The 18,371-nt window shown below is 42.0% G+C and overlaps 3 protein-coding genes across 6 annotated transcripts in view; 2 read left to right on the forward strand and 1 right to left on the reverse strand.

Annotated features, from left to right (window-relative positions):
• Window positions 1–9: 9 nt before the first annotated feature.
• Window positions 10–6,268, forward strand: LOC146647227 (histone-binding protein RBBP4). The gene is made up of 11 exons (XM_085391130.1): window positions 10–167; window positions 584–731; window positions 822–967; window positions 3,175–3,348; window positions 3,453–3,568; window positions 3,698–3,858; window positions 3,954–4,080; window positions 4,160–4,237; window positions 4,773–4,907; window positions 5,451–5,561; window positions 5,696–6,268. Exons 1-11 carry the CDS (start codon window positions 152–154, stop codon window positions 5,756–5,758), a joined length of 1,275 nt encoding a protein of 424 aa, XP_085247256.1. The 5' UTR covers window positions 10–151; the 3' UTR covers window positions 5,759–6,268.
• Window positions 6,258–9,572, reverse strand: LOC146647228 (syncoilin-like). 3 transcript variants are annotated; one of them, XM_085391135.1, is made up of 5 exons: window positions 8,523–8,677; window positions 7,810–8,291; window positions 7,035–7,445; window positions 6,841–6,965; window positions 6,258–6,760 (listed from the first exon to the last, which is right to left on the reverse strand). In XM_085391135.1, the coding sequence occupies exons 2-5, from the start codon at window positions 8,281–8,283 to the stop codon at window positions 6,721–6,723; spliced, it is 1,050 nt and encodes a 349-aa protein (XP_085247261.1). In that variant the 5' UTR covers window positions 8,284–8,291; window positions 8,523–8,677; the 3' UTR covers window positions 6,258–6,720. The 3 variants fall into 3 exon arrangements, with proteins under 3 accessions (XP_085247261.1, XP_085247259.1, XP_085247258.1); XM_085391133.1 differs by lacking the exon at window positions 8,523–8,677 and adding an exon at window positions 9,463–9,572 and having other exon boundaries at window positions 6,258–6,965; XM_085391132.1 differs by having other exon boundaries at window positions 6,258–6,965.
• Window positions 9,573–9,649: 77 nt separating this feature from the next.
• The window catches only part of LOC146647229 (uncharacterized), a 32,198-nt gene continuing 23,476 nt past the window's right edge, over window positions 9,650–18,371 (forward strand). Inside the window, exon 1 of one of the 2 annotated variants that reach the window (XM_085391128.1) lies at window positions 9,650–9,909. The gene's annotated coding sequence lies outside the window, so the exon portion shown is untranslated. Of the gene's footprint in view, window positions 9,910–11,470; window positions 11,828–18,371 lie in introns of those variants that run through there. The other variant, XM_085391129.1, reaches the window with a different exon arrangement.

Consider the following 18,371-nt stretch of genomic DNA (forward strand, 5'->3'; position numbering starts at 1 on the left):
TGTAACGACTTCCTGTCGGTTTTGTCGTCGACTATGATTGGCTAGGCGCGTTCTATGGAGTTGGCGCCATTGCGAGTCGTCGTGCTGTCTTCTGAGCGCTCTCCCTAAAAATTACTTATTTTGTCATTAGTAACGGTATTATAACCACGCAATGGCTGATAAAGACGGTAAGGACGTCTACGTTTTTTAACGAGAACGTTATTTATGTGTGTGTGCTGTCGAGAGTGACAGAAAATGCGAATCAGGATGTAGCGGTGGTGGTTGGCGCGCCAGCCAGCATCACCTTTCATTGTTAGAAAGCACTCAGCTAGCTGTTAGCTGATGTTAGCATTAGCTGCTAACGCGCCGGTGAAAAGGGTTTTAAACCAGTGCAGTCAGATATACTGCCCCACTATAATAATCTTCAGAAAGACTGTATTATTTATTTACATGGGCGACAGCTGCTCTAGCATTGTGTGCTACTGTTACTTTATTGATAAAATCAGCTAAAACGCTAGGAAGGAAAAGATTTCCTCAAGTAGCTGCTGCATATGTTTGTAAATTTGACTATAACGTAGCTTTGTGTTAAATGTTACTGTTGCAGCGGCTTTTGATGACGCTGTGGAGGAAAGGGTGATCAACGAGGAGTATAAGATTTGGAAGAAGAACACCCCTTTCCTCTATGATCTGGTCATGACCCATGCTCTGGAGTGGCCAAGCCTCACTGCTCAATGGCTCCCAGATGTCACCAGGTAAATGGGAGTTGTGCAACACCTTTTCAGGCTCCAAGTCACAACAAGATACTGTAGCAGATATGTAAATATCATGCGATATGTCCACAGACCAGAGGGAAAGGACTACAGTGTGCACAGGCTGGTTCTGGGGACCCATACTTCTGATGAGCAGAATCACCTCGTAATTGCCAGCGTTCAACTGCCGAATGATGATGCGCAGTTTGATGCTTCACACTATGACAGCGAGAAAGGAGGTGAGAGCATAAAAAGTCCACTGAGAACCTATGTTACAAGAGCACCACCAGTAAGAGGTCATAGAATAACTTATAGTTTCCTAGTGTTCTCAAGGGATCTTTACATGCAAAACATGGAAATAACACTTATAAATAGACTAATTCACATGCCTAAGCTGGTTTTGGATGATATTGATTTAATCGATCTAATCCAACTTTAGCACAGTAATACTAGTACACTTCCACCAGAAAATGTTGTTAGACCTGGTGAATGCAGAGGGTTTGGAGGACATTTCAGTAGTCTTTTAATTCTGCACATTGTTAATGTAGCGCTATCCAACTCCTATATAGCTTATTGATAATTGTGTGATGGTGCAGAAAGAACAACATTGTTGGCTATGGGCAACTCTGCTCACAAGAGGAAGGAAAAGGAAATAACGTATGTAACAGCATGAATCAAATTTAACCTCATTCAACGAAGCAAGGGCAATAGTGAATGTCAGCTGAACAAGTAGAATAGTAGGTTACGTACTTTTTAAATCGCTTTTTTAAAGTTCTGTAATATGTTTATTAAACATTTTATTAAGAGCAAAACTGGTTAACAGGAACATTGGGCATAAATGACACACTACGTAACTTAAGGGTTGCATTTTTTGTCTAAAAAAATACATAAAAATTAGGGCTGAACGATTATGGAAAATAATCTAATTGCGATTTTTTGCCCCAATATTGCGATTGCGATGCGATATGCGATTATTTTTTAAGGTCTTTGTCTTCTGTATTATTAAACAAAGACAAGCAATACATCATATAGTATGGCCAATACTATATTACATTAATTTTAAACTGTTCTTTCCTGGAAGACAGACCTCTGTTATGATGACATGAGGTGATGCATGAATTGATGACTGACATTTTTATTTAACTTCTTCAATCACAACAGTATATTTGAACATACACAATAGTTTATTTTTAGCTTACAAACATCTGAGCATAAAGTGCTGACAAGGAACCCTGGTGTAAACATTAAAATGAAAGTCAGTACAATGTGCAGATCGCAGAAATATACATAAAAAAAATCAGTGGCTTTACCACACTCAGTTTTTCGACATCTGTGAACTACTAGACAGTCATTCAATTAAAAAATAATATTAAATAAATAAAACTAATAAATAAAAAATACACACATCTTACTGATCTCTGCAGTCAGTAACATTACACATAAAGTGCAAACATAATAGCAATTGTATAAACACACACACAAACACGCCTTTAAAATTTAAAGGCGTGAAATTGGACGGTCTAGCCTTCTGATTAGCGTCACCGCTGTCTCGGTGGAGTTTAATAAACTCGGTCGTCTGCTTCTTGCTATCTAAAATATAACCAGACACTGGTGTAAATTCTCGACTGTCTCATACTTCTGTTTAATAAGTTTTCTGTTTGACGTTTAGTCAGCTGTGTGAAAACCAAGGAGGAACCCACCCGGGGGATTAATAAAGTTTTATTTTATCTAATCTAATAACTTTAATCTCAGCCAAACCGATTTACTCACGAACAAACAAAACACTGAAAAAAGCCCAACAATAACATTTTTAGGTTGTCTAAGTGACTTATATATTACGTTTAACCCGAGCAGCGAAACTCCGCGGTGATCTGAAAATGATGTGCCGGGAGTTGTGCCGTTCTCGGCCGCATCAGTAACCCTCGAGCTCCCGGCTAGCTGTCGAGCTGGTGGGTAGCAGACGCCTCTGAAAACGTCGAAGCACTTTTGCAAATATGCGATATCTTGATAAACCGAGCAGATATTTGATGTTTACACAACTACTTTCTCGCCTGAAAATATGTTAAAAGTTTATTTTGTGACCCAGAAAGATTAGTATGAGTAATTTTAAAACTTAGTAGCGGCCGCCATTGCTGGAAACTGGAGTTTGGCTGGGCCGCGCTATGAATTCTGGGATATGGTAGTAATTTGGACAGCCTTCGGCACGTCGCTGTGACGTAATCGGTCTACAAATGCGGCCTCAGGAGGATGCAGCCCATGAATTTGGACATGTCCAGAGTATAATCGCAGCCTTTGCGGTTAGAAAATTGCACTTGATCATGTCGCGATATTATCGCAAATGCGATATATCGTTCAGCCCTAATAAAAATCCCTGGTGCATAGGTCACCCTAAAACCTGCTTCATGGAATGGAAGAGCTTCATGTATCTGTTGTCTTTTTATTTCAGAGTTTGGAGGTTTTGGATCTGTTAGTGGGAAAATAGAGATTGAGATCAAGATCAACCATGAAGGAGAAGTGAACAGAGCCCGATACATGCCTCAGAATCCTTGCATCATTGCCACCAAGACCCCCACCAGTGATGTGCTAGTCTTTGATTACACAAAGCACCCCTCCAAGCCGGGTAGGTTTGCAGAAAGAACACTTTTTCTTGCATAACTGCATATCATGTGTCGCTACATTTGAAGCTCTACAGGCTTTTTAACACTGACATTATTTCTGTTAAAGACCCTTCTGGAGAATGCACCCCAGATCTCCGTCTGAGGGGCCACCAGAAGGAGGGCTATGGCCTCTCATGGAACCCAAACCTTAGTGGCTGTCTCCTTAGTGCTTCTGATGACCACGTAAGAAACCTGTCTTGACATGCCTGCCTTATTCTTGTTAAAATGATTTTTTGTCTTCTATCACATTACAAATCATTTGTTACTTCTTTTTTTTCTTTCTTTTTTAACATTCGTCTGTGCTCTCTGCAGACTATATGCCTGTGGGATATCAGCACAGTTCCCAAAGAGGGGAAGATTGTGGATGCCAAGACTATCTTCACAGGCCACACTGCTGTGGTGGAGGACGTCTCATGGCATCTTCTCCACGAATCGCTCTTTGGATCTGTGGCAGATGACCAGAAACTCATGATGTAAGCAGCCTCAGCGATGACTCATTAAAAACAAAGTTGTTGTTCAGTTTCACATTTCTTCCTGACACTGGTGCTTTTGTCTGTTTTTGGAACAGTTGGGACACGCGGTCCAACAACACCTCCAAGCCCAGCCATGCAGTGGACGCCCACACTGCTGAGGTCAACTGCCTGTCTTTCAATCCTTACAGCGAGTTCATTCTTGCCACTGGCTCTGCAGATAAGGTGAGGTGTCTTTCTTTCAGACAGTTACAGTGAAATAGCATCTTGATGCTGTACTGAATTGGCCTCCTTTTACTTGCAGACTGTGGCTCTTTGGGACTTGAGGAACCTGAAGCTGAAGCTTCACTCGTTTGAATCCCACAAGGACGAGATCTTCCAGGTAAGAAGTGAACTTCCTCGCAAATAAATCTGTAGTTGTTGTTGTGCAAACTTCGGCTTGAATGTTTCAGCTCACTAACTGCATTGTGGAGTGAGGCTATTTAGGCTGAAATATGTCTCTGGTGAATAACTAGCTTTTGGCTACAAAAGATGAAATGCAATTGCTATTTATGGTATAATTAAGTTAACAAAAAGATAAACTGTCAGGAAGTTGTTTGCTGTTACAGTTGCATACAAAGTCAATACAATGAGGTGAACTGGTGGAAAACAGTGTTGTCTGATGCAGGAGTTAAAATTTTTCAACTTTGGGAAAAACATTTTTGAGAAAAAGGATTGTAGGACTTTGTAGTAACTTGTGAAAATATGTGATGGTGAATTGTTTAAAGCTTTTGGTTGTACACTTGCTTGTACCCTTGGAATTTAGGGTTGAATATTTAATTCTTTGTATAGATATAATATTTACAATTATATTCACCAAAGTACTGCAAGGGGGGACTTAATTGCAGAGGTTTCATATCCACATCTTTTTCCAACAGGTTCAGTGGTCTCCTCATAACGAAACCATCCTGGCCTCCAGCGGCACCGACAGGCGGCTCAACGTCTGGGACCTCAGTAAGATTGGAGAGGAGCAGTCACCAGAGGATGCTGAGGATGGCCCTCCTGAGCTGCTGGTGAGTTGTGACAATGAGCGGTGGTGATGATGCAGTTTTTCTCAACAAAATGAGCATATTTGTGGTGACGTCAGAGGCTCTATGCACCCACACTCTCCAGTAAGAGTCTTGTCCAGCAGATGGATTATAGCTCCACCAATGCATGGACTGCAGCTGGTGATGATAATCATTGTTCTGCTCAGCAGCCTGAGAAATGTCTACTGGCACACGAACTTCTCCACCTGCTGCAGTTTGTAGTTAGTGTAGTGACCCTGCAGCTTGCAGCGGCTCTGTAGAGCAGTACAAGGACTACTGTCACCAAATGCAATCCATGACAATAGAGTTGGAGTCCAGCAAGCTACATGATTTTTCTAGAGAGGCAGTGGTCACTGCCTTAACAGTGACTTTGTTGGTCTGTTAGTAAGGTACCACCACACTGGAAGAGCATGCCTAAGTCTTTGTGTAGGAAATACTGTAATCTTGCTTTCAAACATTGGCTTTGTTTTATTTTTTAAGCTAAATCTCGATCATTGTGCTAAATCTTTCTGCTTCATTTCGTTTCAGTTCATCCACGGAGGACACACAGCTAAGATCTCAGACTTCTCTTGGAACCCCAACGAGCCGTGGGTCATCTGTTCAGTATCAGAGGACAACATCATGCAAGTGTGGCAGATGGTAAAGGCTTTGTAAAGAAAACTCGATCAGTTACAACACAGCGAGGATTTGAATAGTAAAGTGCATTTATTATTATAACATAGAAGAGCAGTTACATTAAAAATCTTTTATTTTTTTGGCAATTATATCTGCAGGCTGAAAATATCTACAATGACGAGGACCCAGAAGGTGCCGCAGATTCAGAAGTCCAGGCATGAGTCCGGTCTCCACGTGTCTTCTTCTTTTGACCTGCTCATTAAAAATGGATCCGTTTACCAGCACTGGGTGAAAAAGCAGTCTTTTTAAAATACATTTTGAGCAGCAGTGTTTTGTAGAAAATAAAAGAATAAAATGCTGCCATGTCATCACGTGACATGTTTAAGAAAAGGTCTCTAATGATCAGGTTTTTAGATCTTTTTAGTTTTTCGAACTGAAATCTGACTCGTGATGAAACCACAGACATGTTTATGATCACCTAAGTGTGCATTTTGTTGGTTTTATTTCTTCCATCTTGGTTAGTTGAGCAGAAACATTTCTGTGGAAGATCCATTTTTAAATGTTATTGTACATACTGTAGGTTGATCCTTTTAATTTGCCTGGTATTTGTAGTATGAAATTCCCCCAAATTGTGTTGTCACTTGTATGTGTTTTGTTTTTCTCTCTGCATTTTCTCTGCATCTGATCTTTTGTGTACTTAAGTATATTCATATAAAATTATTTACAGTAAAGCTGTTTGCTTTGTTTTCTTGGCACAACATTTTAGATGTTAAGTTGGATGTGAGCGAGTAACAAGACGCTTGCATTAAGTAGACCGCATTTTCAAACATGTAATGGGGTGGCTGTAGCTCACCCATTACATGAGCAGGTCATCCACTGATCGGAAGGTTGGTGGTTCGATTCCTGGCTTCCCCTAGCCTACATGCCAAATATCCTTGGGCAAGATACTAACCCCAAATTGCTCTCCGATCCATCGGAGTATGAATGTGTGTGAATGTTAGCTATATGAAGCACTTAGAAAGATGTGCTTGTGCAAATGGGTGTGAATGGGTGAATGCACAAGCTGGGTAAAGTGCTTTGAGTGCTCAGATGAGTAGAAAAGCGCTATAAAAGAACCAGTCCATTTACCATAATGTCAGCGTTGTGATTTGGTCTCATGTCTTATGTCTCGGGAAATTGAAACTTATGACTCTTCCTCTGTAATGTCACTGAGTTCACAGCCCCTATAAGAAAATAAGTTTATTATTCATTTATTATCTTGACTTTTACTAAGTTAAAGCAGAAATGATTGGGATAAACCCACCTCAGAAATGTCAGCTCTGCTAAAAGGCCATCTTTAAGATCTTCCAAGCCTTTCTTCGATTTTCTCTGAACCTCAAACTCCACTTCTAGTTCTCTCAGAGTCTTTCTTAGTTTCTCCACAGTCTTCTGCATAAAATAAAAACATACTGTCATCTAGTTTTACTGAACATCTGTTCTATCCAACCTCTCTTGTACCTTATGTTGTGCAGTGCTCTCCTGCCGCTCTGTCTCCAAAAGAGTGATCCTCTGTTCCAGACATGATCTCTGCACCTCCAGCCTCTGTATCTCCTCTCTCAGAGGCTTCAGCCCGGCTCTCAGGTCCACTGCCTGCTCCCTGGTTTTTCTCAAAGCTTCCTCCCCAACCTGCCTTCTCTTCAGCAGAACCATGAGGCGAGGCTCGTACCAGCCTTCCAACATCTTCACACTGCCACTGAGCCTTCGCTGCAGTCTGATGGAGGCCTGGCGACACTGGCTGATGTCACTCATGGCCCTGGGCCTGCAAGGCTTAGTGGCCTGATCACGGAGGGAATTGAGCTGGTTCTGGTGGGCGTTTTCCAGCTGCACCAACTCCTGGGTCAGACTTTGAATTTGAGCCTTGAGTTCTTCCTATGAAGAGATGTAAAATAAGAATGAAAAGTATTACATTTGATAATGGAGGCTATTTTTATCTGTGGGTAAAAACATTCAACAAATAAAAGGATCCCATATAGCAAGAGAGTGGAAATGGAAACTACCCAGTAGCTTAGTTGGGTACATGAATTTATCTGATTGCTAATTTCTCTATAGGGTGCAAACAGTAGCTAGAACTAAAACAACAAGAACTCATACTCATGATACTCAAATAACTGAAAATCAAACCATAAACAAGCTGCAGCCATGATGACCCCAAGTTTTATATGATGTTGCTATACTAAGCAAACCTACACTACAGAAGTAAATCATCATTAAATGTAAAGCCTGTGGTTTCTACCTGAGTAACAGCAGACTGAGCCACCTCGTACTCCTGCTCGGCTAGCTTCACCTGGCTCTGGATGCAGTCTCTGGTTGTGGTGAACAGTTTCCTCTTTACCTGTTGCACATCCTCACAAACCGTAACATAATCCAGCTGAGCCAGAGCGAGAAGCTTGCGTGTTCCCTCCAGCTTCGCTCTCAGGTGCCCCACAACTTGCAGCATAGGTTCCTGCAGAACCAGAAGCTCCTGTATCAGCACATCTCTTTGCCTCTCTAGATGGGATACTCGCTGTATGCAGTACTCAAAGAGTTCACCCAAGCTCTCCATGTCCACCTGTTCCGAGCGTAGAATAGGATCTTGAGCAAATCTACCTAGTGTTTCAGAGTCTGTGCGGTTGCTCGGTGAGATATCTTCAGAAAATCTCAGTTGCACATGTGAGTCATCAGTAGATAACATGAAGTTCCCATCCTGTACTGAGCTTTGATCATCCATGAGAGAATCTAAGAAAACAAGGCGAGAGCCATTAAAAACAACACCTGGTAAGACTGTGGTTTTCAAAACACTTATTCCTTTACAGATTGTTAAGAGGAATGAACTGTAAAGGCAAACACATCAATCATTCTGATAGCTGTTAAAGTTGAGAGGCCTGTCCTAAAGCTTCACACTACAGAACCTTTCAACCTGTCAAATAATTAAAGAAACAGCTTTTATTAACATAGATGTGTACTTACGTTAACTGGCAGTCCGACTAAATGTTCAGGCAGTTACTGTGTTAGCACGGTTTTCTGTCTGCAGTGTCTGTCTCCAGGAAAACGGAGGCACACTTTGTGTTTATTAATAACACTGAAGGCCTGGGAGAAACTCTATCTAAGACTCCCTCATGGGCTCACAAACTGTGTCAGTGCTGGAAGCAGACTCAGTGTGCTCTGGATGTGGCAGTTAGCGCATGTCCGGACCAGCCCGGGTGCCACAGAGAGCTATATTTACCCTTCTTCACAACCTGTTTCAATGTGTGTTTAAGAAGGTAGTGACATCATGGTGGAAAGCTGAGCTGAGCAATAACTTTCCACAAGTGTACCCCAGACTACCTTACAGGCAAAGGTGTCGACATTAGCAGGACCATGCATGCTTTTCAATTAATATCTTCCTCCAGGACTCAGCTCAGATGACCAAGTTTGCATGGTTTATGTAACAGTATTTGTTTGAGGTGTTTTGCATACTGCCTATCACACTCCTCGCAGACAAGTGGAAACAAACACACACTCAGACATGTGAATATGGATTTAATGAAGGAGGTGATCGGAAAGATGTGAACATCTTTAAGTAATAAGGTATATTTTTTATTATATAATATTATTAAAATACAAAATTTCATGCTAGTAACTTTGGATATTTTCAAGGCTATCCAAAAGGTTAAAGAAGGACAAAGAACATTTTCTTTTTGTATTATTACAGTATTACAGTGCAAAAGTCTTGAGACACCCGTCGTTTCTTTATGTTTTGCTGGGAACGTGTGCAAACATACATGCGTGTGTACAGCTCTAACGAGCTTGAAAGTCAACATTTGGTGTGACCACCTCTATTCACCACGCAAGCTTTTATCTACAGTTTCTTTAAGTAGTCTTCATGAATAAAAAAATGCAGACGTAAATACCTGAAACGTAAACTAACCGTGGGAAAATTAAGTTCCAGTTTCTCCCCAGTCTGCTCCATGCTATTAGCTCGTTATTCCTCGTTCCACCGCTAGATGTCGCCAAATCAACGGCCGCAGACCCGCGCGCTCACCTGAGTGTGCCCAGCCTCCGTCAGGTGGGACCTCGGGTCGACTGCGGCGCGACTTTTCTCGGTAGTCCCACATTTTGCTTCAGTGAAGCGTCCGCAGACAAACGACGCTGACAGCAGAGGACACGCTCTCCTGGCACCTTAAACGCGAGGGCTGAAGCCGGGCGTGCAAACACATCCAGGCTGCAGTTGTTTCCTGAAGTTGAACTTTTCACGGAAATGCTTCACCTGGAGTTTTCCTTCGGGCGCTGAAAGTTTGGAGTTGGAGAACGAGGGCGAAGCAGGGCGACGCTTCAAATGGAGAGCGGCTAAATCAGTCTTTAAAGTTTCGTTACGGTACGTCTGACACTTCTTTTTTATCTGTCCAACTTAAGCGTCAGATTAATGGCTACCTTATTGTGTTGGCATTATTTTTATTTATTTATTTATTTTTTGTTGGAATTCCTGCTGGGAAAGTCCCTCGAAACTGAGCTGTGGCGTGAATTTTAGGAGAAAGGGTTTAATATTCCTGCGTAGGGAAAAAACAAACAGATAAGGATCAATATGATTGACTGGCTTTTGAAGGCGTGAAGAAAGTAGGTTTAGAAGTGAAGCTGTTATATCAGCACGATTTTTCTTCTTCTTCCTAATGCAGGTTTTTAATTATGGGCAACATAAGTACGGTAATTTTAGCCCAGAAGTAAAGAAAAATAGTCCATACATGTCAGAACCAGGGATCTCAAGTCTGTTAAAATAAAGTTTGGTTCAAATTGCAACTCCATGGCTAGATGTTGAGTATAGACATGTATAGAAAAACAAGGTGTGGGAGAGTTGCTTCTCAGCTAAGGGATCCTATACAGAGGTAATCTAAGACCTGTAGTGCTTCTCTTAGCTATGGAGCTCGTGACAATGAAGGGTATTGTGTTGGGTCCAGTCACTGATCCAGTAGCACACTTTTTACGGCATAGTCCCCTGACACTTCTTTTAATAAATGGCAGTTAACACGCACTTGATAACCCACTGCTTGCTGATTAACCCGAGGGAGATAACACGACCACCTTAGGACTCCCTCTCCCTTTCCCCCTTTTGGCTGTCTGCTGCAGCAGCATCTGCTGGACTTTGGTCTGGAATGAGCTTCCAATAATCAAAACTTCTCTGAAAAACCAATCAGCACTTTCAGTTGTTTGGGTTGTTTTTTTTTAGCTGCAGGTTTAGCTGTTATACCTTTCTAATAGGTGAGGCTGAGACTGAGCCATTTGTTTAAAAAGGGTGTGTCACATACTGGTGCTCCTTCTTGGCCAGCCTGCCATGCTTGGGCTTGTACCCATTACAGGTGCGTTGTGTAAGCACTTTTGGATGCATGGCGGAACCCGGTAGAAACCCGTGATTTGGGGAGGGGAGCAGATGTTAAGGCAGAGATGAGATGACAAAAGGCAAGGATGTGAGGAGATGGCCGGGATGAAGATTACACTGGGAGCTAAGGGGTGTAAGTGCACTCGGATCTTGGGTAAGCAGACAGGTAGGTGCAGCTGTTCAGCTGTGTGCTGACTGAGATCAGTGGAGGAAAGGGGAGAGCTGGCGGTCAAGAACGGCAACAAGAGGAGCAATCGAATGTTGCAAGAGACAAAATGCGCACGAGTGTGTGTGATCACCGAGTGACTGATTTCTGTGTGTCATGCAGGCCTGCAGAGAACGGAAATGCCTGACTGATGAGTGGAAGAAAGCAGGCCATTAATCAGAGAGATTAACTGATGATTAAGTTAATCAATGAGCTCTTATCAAGAGATGAAAAATCCAATCAGTGGCTGTTAGCCGGCCATCCAAGTCATCATGATTTACTCAATTTGGGACTGAGGCTGTTTACTTTAGTGTCTTTCTGAGGCTTCACATAAGTTGTGCTCTAAGCTCTTTCAAGTGTTTTTATTCCCACACTTGCCAGTGCCAAGCAACTGTCAGACGGAGTGAGCTTTAAACTGAAAGGATATTGTTTTGACTTGGGCTGAGCGGAGACACAAAGATGCCAGGATGTATTTTTAAACCTCGCTCTCCAGCTGTGTTTGCCTTTTCTGTGAGCTGGTCACTGCTGCTGCACAGCAGTTTCTTTTTATCTGCGTCTGACCTGTCAGTCCAGAGGTCTTTAAACTCTGCAGAGACTGCAGTCCAGACTTAGACCCCCAGCAACCCCTGGAGGCAAAGCAAACGAGACTTTGTCGCAACTCGCCAACTTTCCAGACTTTTTGTTTTCTCTTTAAATCCAGCTTTTGCATTGAAAAAGGTAAGCACTGGCATTCACACCTTACCTCTAGTTAAGATTATCATTTAATAGATATCACTTTGCTGTTGCCCACCTACAGTACCTCCATTTGCAATCTGCCCTGTTTCCATAGAAGTTAAAATATTGCATAAACACAGGGAACAACAATCTGGGCCAGCGCACACAACCACACATTATAATGTTATCTCAAAATGACTTCCATGCGCCAGCCATTATCCATTTGTCTTTCATGGCGCTGTCTCCTAGAAGGCCACTGCATGGGGTGAAAAAAAGGGGAATAGATGGAGGGGGTGAGGAGGTGTGTGTGTTTGATGCTGGGGGGGGGATGAAAGCAGGATTGGAAAGAAGAGTTCCTCTGTCGGTAATTATAAATCTCTCAGGAATGCAGCTGCTGTTCTTACCAGACAAGCTGCTGCATGGCTACAGCGCCCTTGCAGCATGCCAAGTTGCATTTCCTTCCACAGATCTGTCTCTCTTTCTCGCACACACATGCACGCATACGTGCACGGACCATCTGTAACCGCCTTTAACCTCATAGCATTTTGGTTCATTTGTGTCATTATTGCCTTGCGGCGTTATTGTGTTTATTTGTATGACAGTTTCCTGAAACCGTCCCCTTTTTGGAGCAAACAGAAGAACCACAAAGATGTCACCTTTCAGCTCAAAAGATTGCATCTATGACATGTGTCTTCATGCTCCAGGTCCTGGGTTGAAAGTTCTGCTAGACATTTGGAGCCATTATGTATTCAAAAATGTTTCTATTGAGTCTAAACCGAAAGAGGAGGTCGCTTCCTTTATGGTGGGTGTATGGTGAATGGTTTCCTCGAGATTCCCTCGGCCCATAAAACGTGTCTCATTTCACCGGCTGTCCCTGGTTTCAGTTGTGAAAACCGCCTTGAGATGTAGGAATTAAGTATTTCCAGTTTGTCTCTTATAGTGGCCACATCATCCATCACAGCAGCAGCGTTACTTGCACATCAAGTGTTTGCATGAATATGCTGAGTTCTAGTTCAGGCAAGGCAGCTTAAGTCTTAGCAGCACTCTTCTTTGTTTGATAATGCCCAAAGAAGACAGCCAACGCCCTGACAGATGCCTGCAGGTGCTGAACAGTAACACCAGTTTTCTCACTGCTAAACACTTGCTATTTAGCTACAGAATGGCTCTAAGTGTGAAAACTGATATTTTCCAAACTGGCTGTTACTGTAAACAACTTTCTGGTCTTTGAAAGAAGACTGGAACAGATCCAAAGCGCTCCTCCTCTCTCTAAAGGAGAATGAGCTTGTTGGTCTATTATGTTTCCTCTTCCTATGGTGACTAAACCATTTGCAGCCCGATCTTAACCTTGCTTGCTGCCAGCAAGGTTAAGATCGTGCCATGTGAAACCAACAGGTCAGGCATTAGATGTGAATGGCCTTCTGGTTAAACTGAGCCAGTCCTAGTTCAAACAAAGGTGGCTGTCTGTATCATTGCCACACCCTCTTGGCTTTGCCTTATCCCTGTGAGGCAGCAGAGTCTGCTCCATCAGCTTCCCTGTATGACTCACTGGAGTCAAAAGTTACACTTCCCCTAGCCCCCTCCTCCCCTCATCCCCCTTGCAACTACTTGTGAAATTCCTATTGCTCATATTTACGTGATAAGACTCCAGTTTAAAGGGAGTGTTGTGCGAAGTCGCTGTAATGCACAGATGGCTGTTGAAGTCAAAAAAGACAACAGTGATAGTTGTATTTGTGATACTCCACTTTGGCTCTGATCTGCTGAGGGTGTGTGCGCTTAACTTTAGTGTTTTGTTTTTTATTCCTGCCACAGCTAGCTTTCCGTCTTTTTTCTCTCCACGCTGGTTTGTCAAGGGAAGATGTTTGAAAGCTCTGTGGGGTATTATCCTTAATTTGTAACCACAGTTGCCTCAGGCAAGGCTGGTGTCATTGCTTTATGTTGCTGTAACTTAGCTGACCTGCCTGTTTAAATGTGGACACGAGACCTGGATTTGTTCTGGAATTCAATTTCCTGAGCTGGCTTTGACTGTTTAACCACAACATTGAAACCCACCTTCCTGATATCATTTAGGTCTCCCTCATGCCCACACTACAGCTCTTTATTCTAGGGGACATGGACAACTTTGGTCCTTGTGGGGTGGGGCCTTTGTGGATCAGGCTTGTTGCAGCATATCCCGAACAGACACAGAGAAGGAAGAGCATGGAAGTCGGGGTCAGTACCTTGTACTGTGTTGTTAGGCAGGTTTTTCTTTAGCTAGGACAGTGAGGGGTACAGATTTCAGAGGTGGCTGTTTATATCAATGATACACCCTCTTGTCTTTTCCTTGTCGTGATGAGGCAGTAGACAGTAAGGAGACAGTGAGGAGGACTGGACAGGCTGCAGCAAGATTTTCTTTTCAAATCAACCAGATGAGCTATTACAGTGGGAAACATTGCCATGCTGGGAGTTCTGCTGACACTGGGGAGTGCCATTGCCATGGAGTTGTGTACTTGATCTGCAGTAATGTTTGGATGGGTGGGACTGTGTAGCACCAAAGTGGTCAAAAACTACAAAATAAACAAAGAAATTCCATAAAATGCAGCAAAAACAATATACTGTTAGGAATAAAAGTAGTCTTTAATTAGATTGATCTGTAAAATGACTGCGTATTTATTTACCTTTGAACATATGTAGACACTTGTGTATCTACTTTTTCTATTTAATTGTCTATTTATAAATTTAACTTTGTATGTACTTGGACATGAATAATGGTTTTTTTTCTTTTATATTTCTGCTTCATTATGCAAATGAAGAATGATATTCAAAGTTTGTCATGAGGTCAGCTTTAACAACAACATTACAAAATAGTTAAAAAAAAATCAACAAATTACATGGGAAAGTAAATTTTAACCAAAGATAAACAAAAGCTTATTTAAACAAACTTATGTCCTTTTGAATAATTTCTCATATACTATTTGGTGCGTTAAATTGCATATTAGTTATGTATGTACTTCAGCCGCCACTGGTTTTAACATTGCGGCCAAATGGCGTATACTGTAGCGGTCGGTAGTCCATAATCAATAAATCGTCTTTCCAGATATGCTCAGTCTATTTGTCAAGAGTGTGTAAACTATTATCAGCTCCTGTTTACTTCATGCTGGTGTGTACACACTGCTGTCAATGTCAGTCGCTCTGTAGGTATTGACACACCACGTTGAGGTTTGCTGCGTTAGAGAAGTATCTCCTGTCCAACGCAAAGCTTGACGTCTTTTGTAAAGGATAAGTAAACAGCGTGTTGGAACACATGCCTGCTCTGGCAGGCTGGGGTTGGGTTTAAAAACCACAGCAGGTTTTGCGTGCGCACGCGCTCGTTTATGTGTGTGTGTCAGAGAGAGAGCGAGACGTGTAGAAAGGGCACACAGCTGTTTTTGTTTGTAAATCAGCTTATGTCTTGATTGTGATCTTTTCTGAATATATTATACACACACATGTGCTGTGTCACTACAAATCCTCCCAAATGCTCCGATTTTAGATTCTTTTGAGCCCTGAGTTTGTGTGTCAACTGTAACAAAGGTTTGGTGTTTAGTAATTGCTGGGGCAATAAAGCAGCTCTGTAATTAGCATTTTGATGCTTTATTTTGAAAAGTAATGGTGTGTTTAAAACTTATTTGCTAGAGAAAGAATTGTGATAGGAATTTTTAAAGTCTAAATAACCATTTAGTAAATTTCCTGATGAAAGAAAGAAAGAAACGGTTACTTTTTTTTTTTTTTTTTTTTTAAAGGAAACTCCACTGTGTACGTCACCAAATTAGATTTGTTTGTAAAATGAAAAATTGCAGGTTGCAATTGTGGCATGAGTCAACTCTTTGTGACCAGACTGCACAGACAGTGATCAGCTGGGTGGTCTCGTCTACATCCTAGACTTCTTAGTATTGCTCTGCTCCCTCTGAGGTGGAAGTAACACGAGAAGTTGTTGCACTCACTTCTTCTCCCATGAGAGGCGTCTTGATTATTGGCGGCTGAAGCCAATGCAGATGCATGGATGTTAGTCATGCCCTAATGACTGTAATTTGGAGCAGGAGAAACACAGGGCTTAGTGCGGGGAGAGGCCTTGTACTTTTCTCTGAAAAGGATGGATACCCTTTCTTTTTTACTAGCCTTTCACTGCAGCTCACTCCTCATGGGGCACCGGCTACACACACACACACACACACACTGGCACTTTGTCATTTCAGATGTGCGGCAGTGGATAACAAGTTCAGCTTGTCCAGATTAAGATAAACTCCTTCAAAAACACCCACATTATGTATAATGTTTAGAAAAGCTTTGAAGCTCTTCAAGTATTCATCTTAAGCCTCTCAGACTGAACTGCATACTTCAGGCATGAGTTCGGGTGCAAACTTCTTTCTGGTGAGGCCAGAAACTAAATTAATTCTGTTCTTTCTTCCATATAAGCGGCATTGTTTGGACTCAAATATCTCTGCAAGGACTGGCTTCATCAAGGATGAGTGCTGCCATCCAGATACTGCAAGTTGGAAGTGACGTCACTCTTGAGTTAGCACGTTCCAGAAAAAGCTAGGAAAAACAGGATTTGTTTGGGTTCTTAGCGAGGTAAAGTCATTCAGGTAGTACTAGAAATACAGCATAATATTTTCATGGACAGAACCTGATCAGTGATCTGCATAAAAAGACACATCATCTTTTAATTCAAGATTTAAAAAACAAGCAAAGAAACAAACTAAAAAAAATCAAAAATACTGTTTACATTCAGTGCTTCCATCTTCGATTGCCAGCTTGGGGTTGGTTGGTCTGCTCCAACTTTCTGAGTGTTTGAGTTCAGTGGGCATTCTACAAAACATTTCCGGATGGGAACTCGGAATTTCTGAGCTCCAGTGACATTTTTGTGTCCTTCAGGATAAATCAGTGGACTTGAAAAATATCACCAGGTCAGAATTTAAACTGTTCATGGAAATACTTACAAAACACCCTGAGGGGTGTTCAAACATGGCCAGGCTTTCTTTCCATTAGCTGGTTTGACAAAACCTAAAGTCCTAATCGGAGGCAACAGATATCATGACAGCGGTTATCAACCTTTTCTGTTTAGACTGGCTTTCCGCTTCTCAGGCTCCGTGCACGGTCACATAGAAAGGTGTGTTACACACGTCACATGACTCTTCTTCCACATTAAATAATCCCTATGAGTGTCACATACTCACAGTTAAAGTTAGATAAGGATAAAGTGGTGATATAAATGGGTGAAAAAACATAGATAGAAAACCACAACCGCAAAATTCCACACTGTTGCAATGAATGCATGACGTCAATGCTACAGGAAAACACTAATTTTGGGTTATAATGTACCGAGGCACAGACTGCCAAAATAAGTTATATTTTTAACCATCCATATTGTTCTGTTTATCCAGTCTGGGGTTGTGTGAGGCAGGTATCTGTCCAAGCTGTCATAGAGTGAGAGGCAGGGTACGCCCTGGACAGGTCGCTAATCTATCACAGGGCACACACACATAGAGAGAAAACTATTCACGCAGCCAATTTGGAATCGCCAATTAACCTAACCACATGCATGTCTTTGGAGTGTGGGAGGAAGCCGGAATTCCTGGAGAGGACTCAGGCAGACACGGAGAGAACATCCAAACTGCACACAGAAAGGCCCCAGACTACATCTAAACCTAGGGCTGGTATGCTAACCACTGCACCACTATGATGGCCGGTATATTTGCTATTTATAATGTTGTTTATTTCTAATGTGACAGCTGCACATTAGAACTACGAAACGGAAAACCTAATATATTTAAACATTAAAGGTTACTGTCCCACAGCCTCATAAAAGAGACATGCATATCGCTTTAGTTTGTGGCAGATCCAAGGGAAATAATTTTTTTTCTAAGTGGGAAATGCCACGATTGGGTTCTAATCTGTGCTCTAGAAGCTGCAATTCCAGCAGTGCATCTTCTACTTAGATTCAAAAGCAGCCACAGTTGATGCAAGTCTGAAGTCACATTGGAGCTAATTTCAGTCTTAGTGCAACTACAGCAGGAGGAGCATGACGCCCCCCCCCCCCCCCCCCTTTTTTTTTCTTTTTTTTTTTTTTTTGTAATATAAAAGTAATGACCATGGGATGGTCAAAAGGGATTGGGATGCAGACCTTAAGACCTTGATCCACATGTTAGATGTTTTTTTTAACTTCTGGGATTACTTCCCAGTTGGTGTTTAACACTCCAAACTGGCACCAACCTTAAGATTATATTAGTTTGAGTCAGGTGTAAAATGATGTTATATATTCCTTGTGTCATTTTCTTTACTCATGAGAATCCTACTTTGTCAAGATTTGACCCAAGACTAAAGAAAATGTTACTTAATAAACAGAATGTCAAACATCTGGTTTTAAAAGTGCACATCTGCTTAAATATCTTCCACATGATGCACCCAGACCAGAGTCGTCTCACTTCCCTGTTGCAGTTTTGATAATGAGAGGCTGTTTTGGAAAAAGTCCCATTTGTAAATCCTCAGAGAACACGACTTTGGGTTTGTGTGGTTTAGTTTCATGTCTCAC

Source organism: Rhamphochromis longiceps, linkage group LG19, assembly GCF_057381845.1.
Source record: "Rhamphochromis longiceps isolate RC_006_pf linkage group LG19, R_longiceps_female_GT1.1, whole genome shotgun sequence".
Classification (NCBI taxonomy): Eukaryota; Metazoa; Chordata; class Actinopteri; order Cichliformes; family Cichlidae; genus Rhamphochromis; species Rhamphochromis longiceps.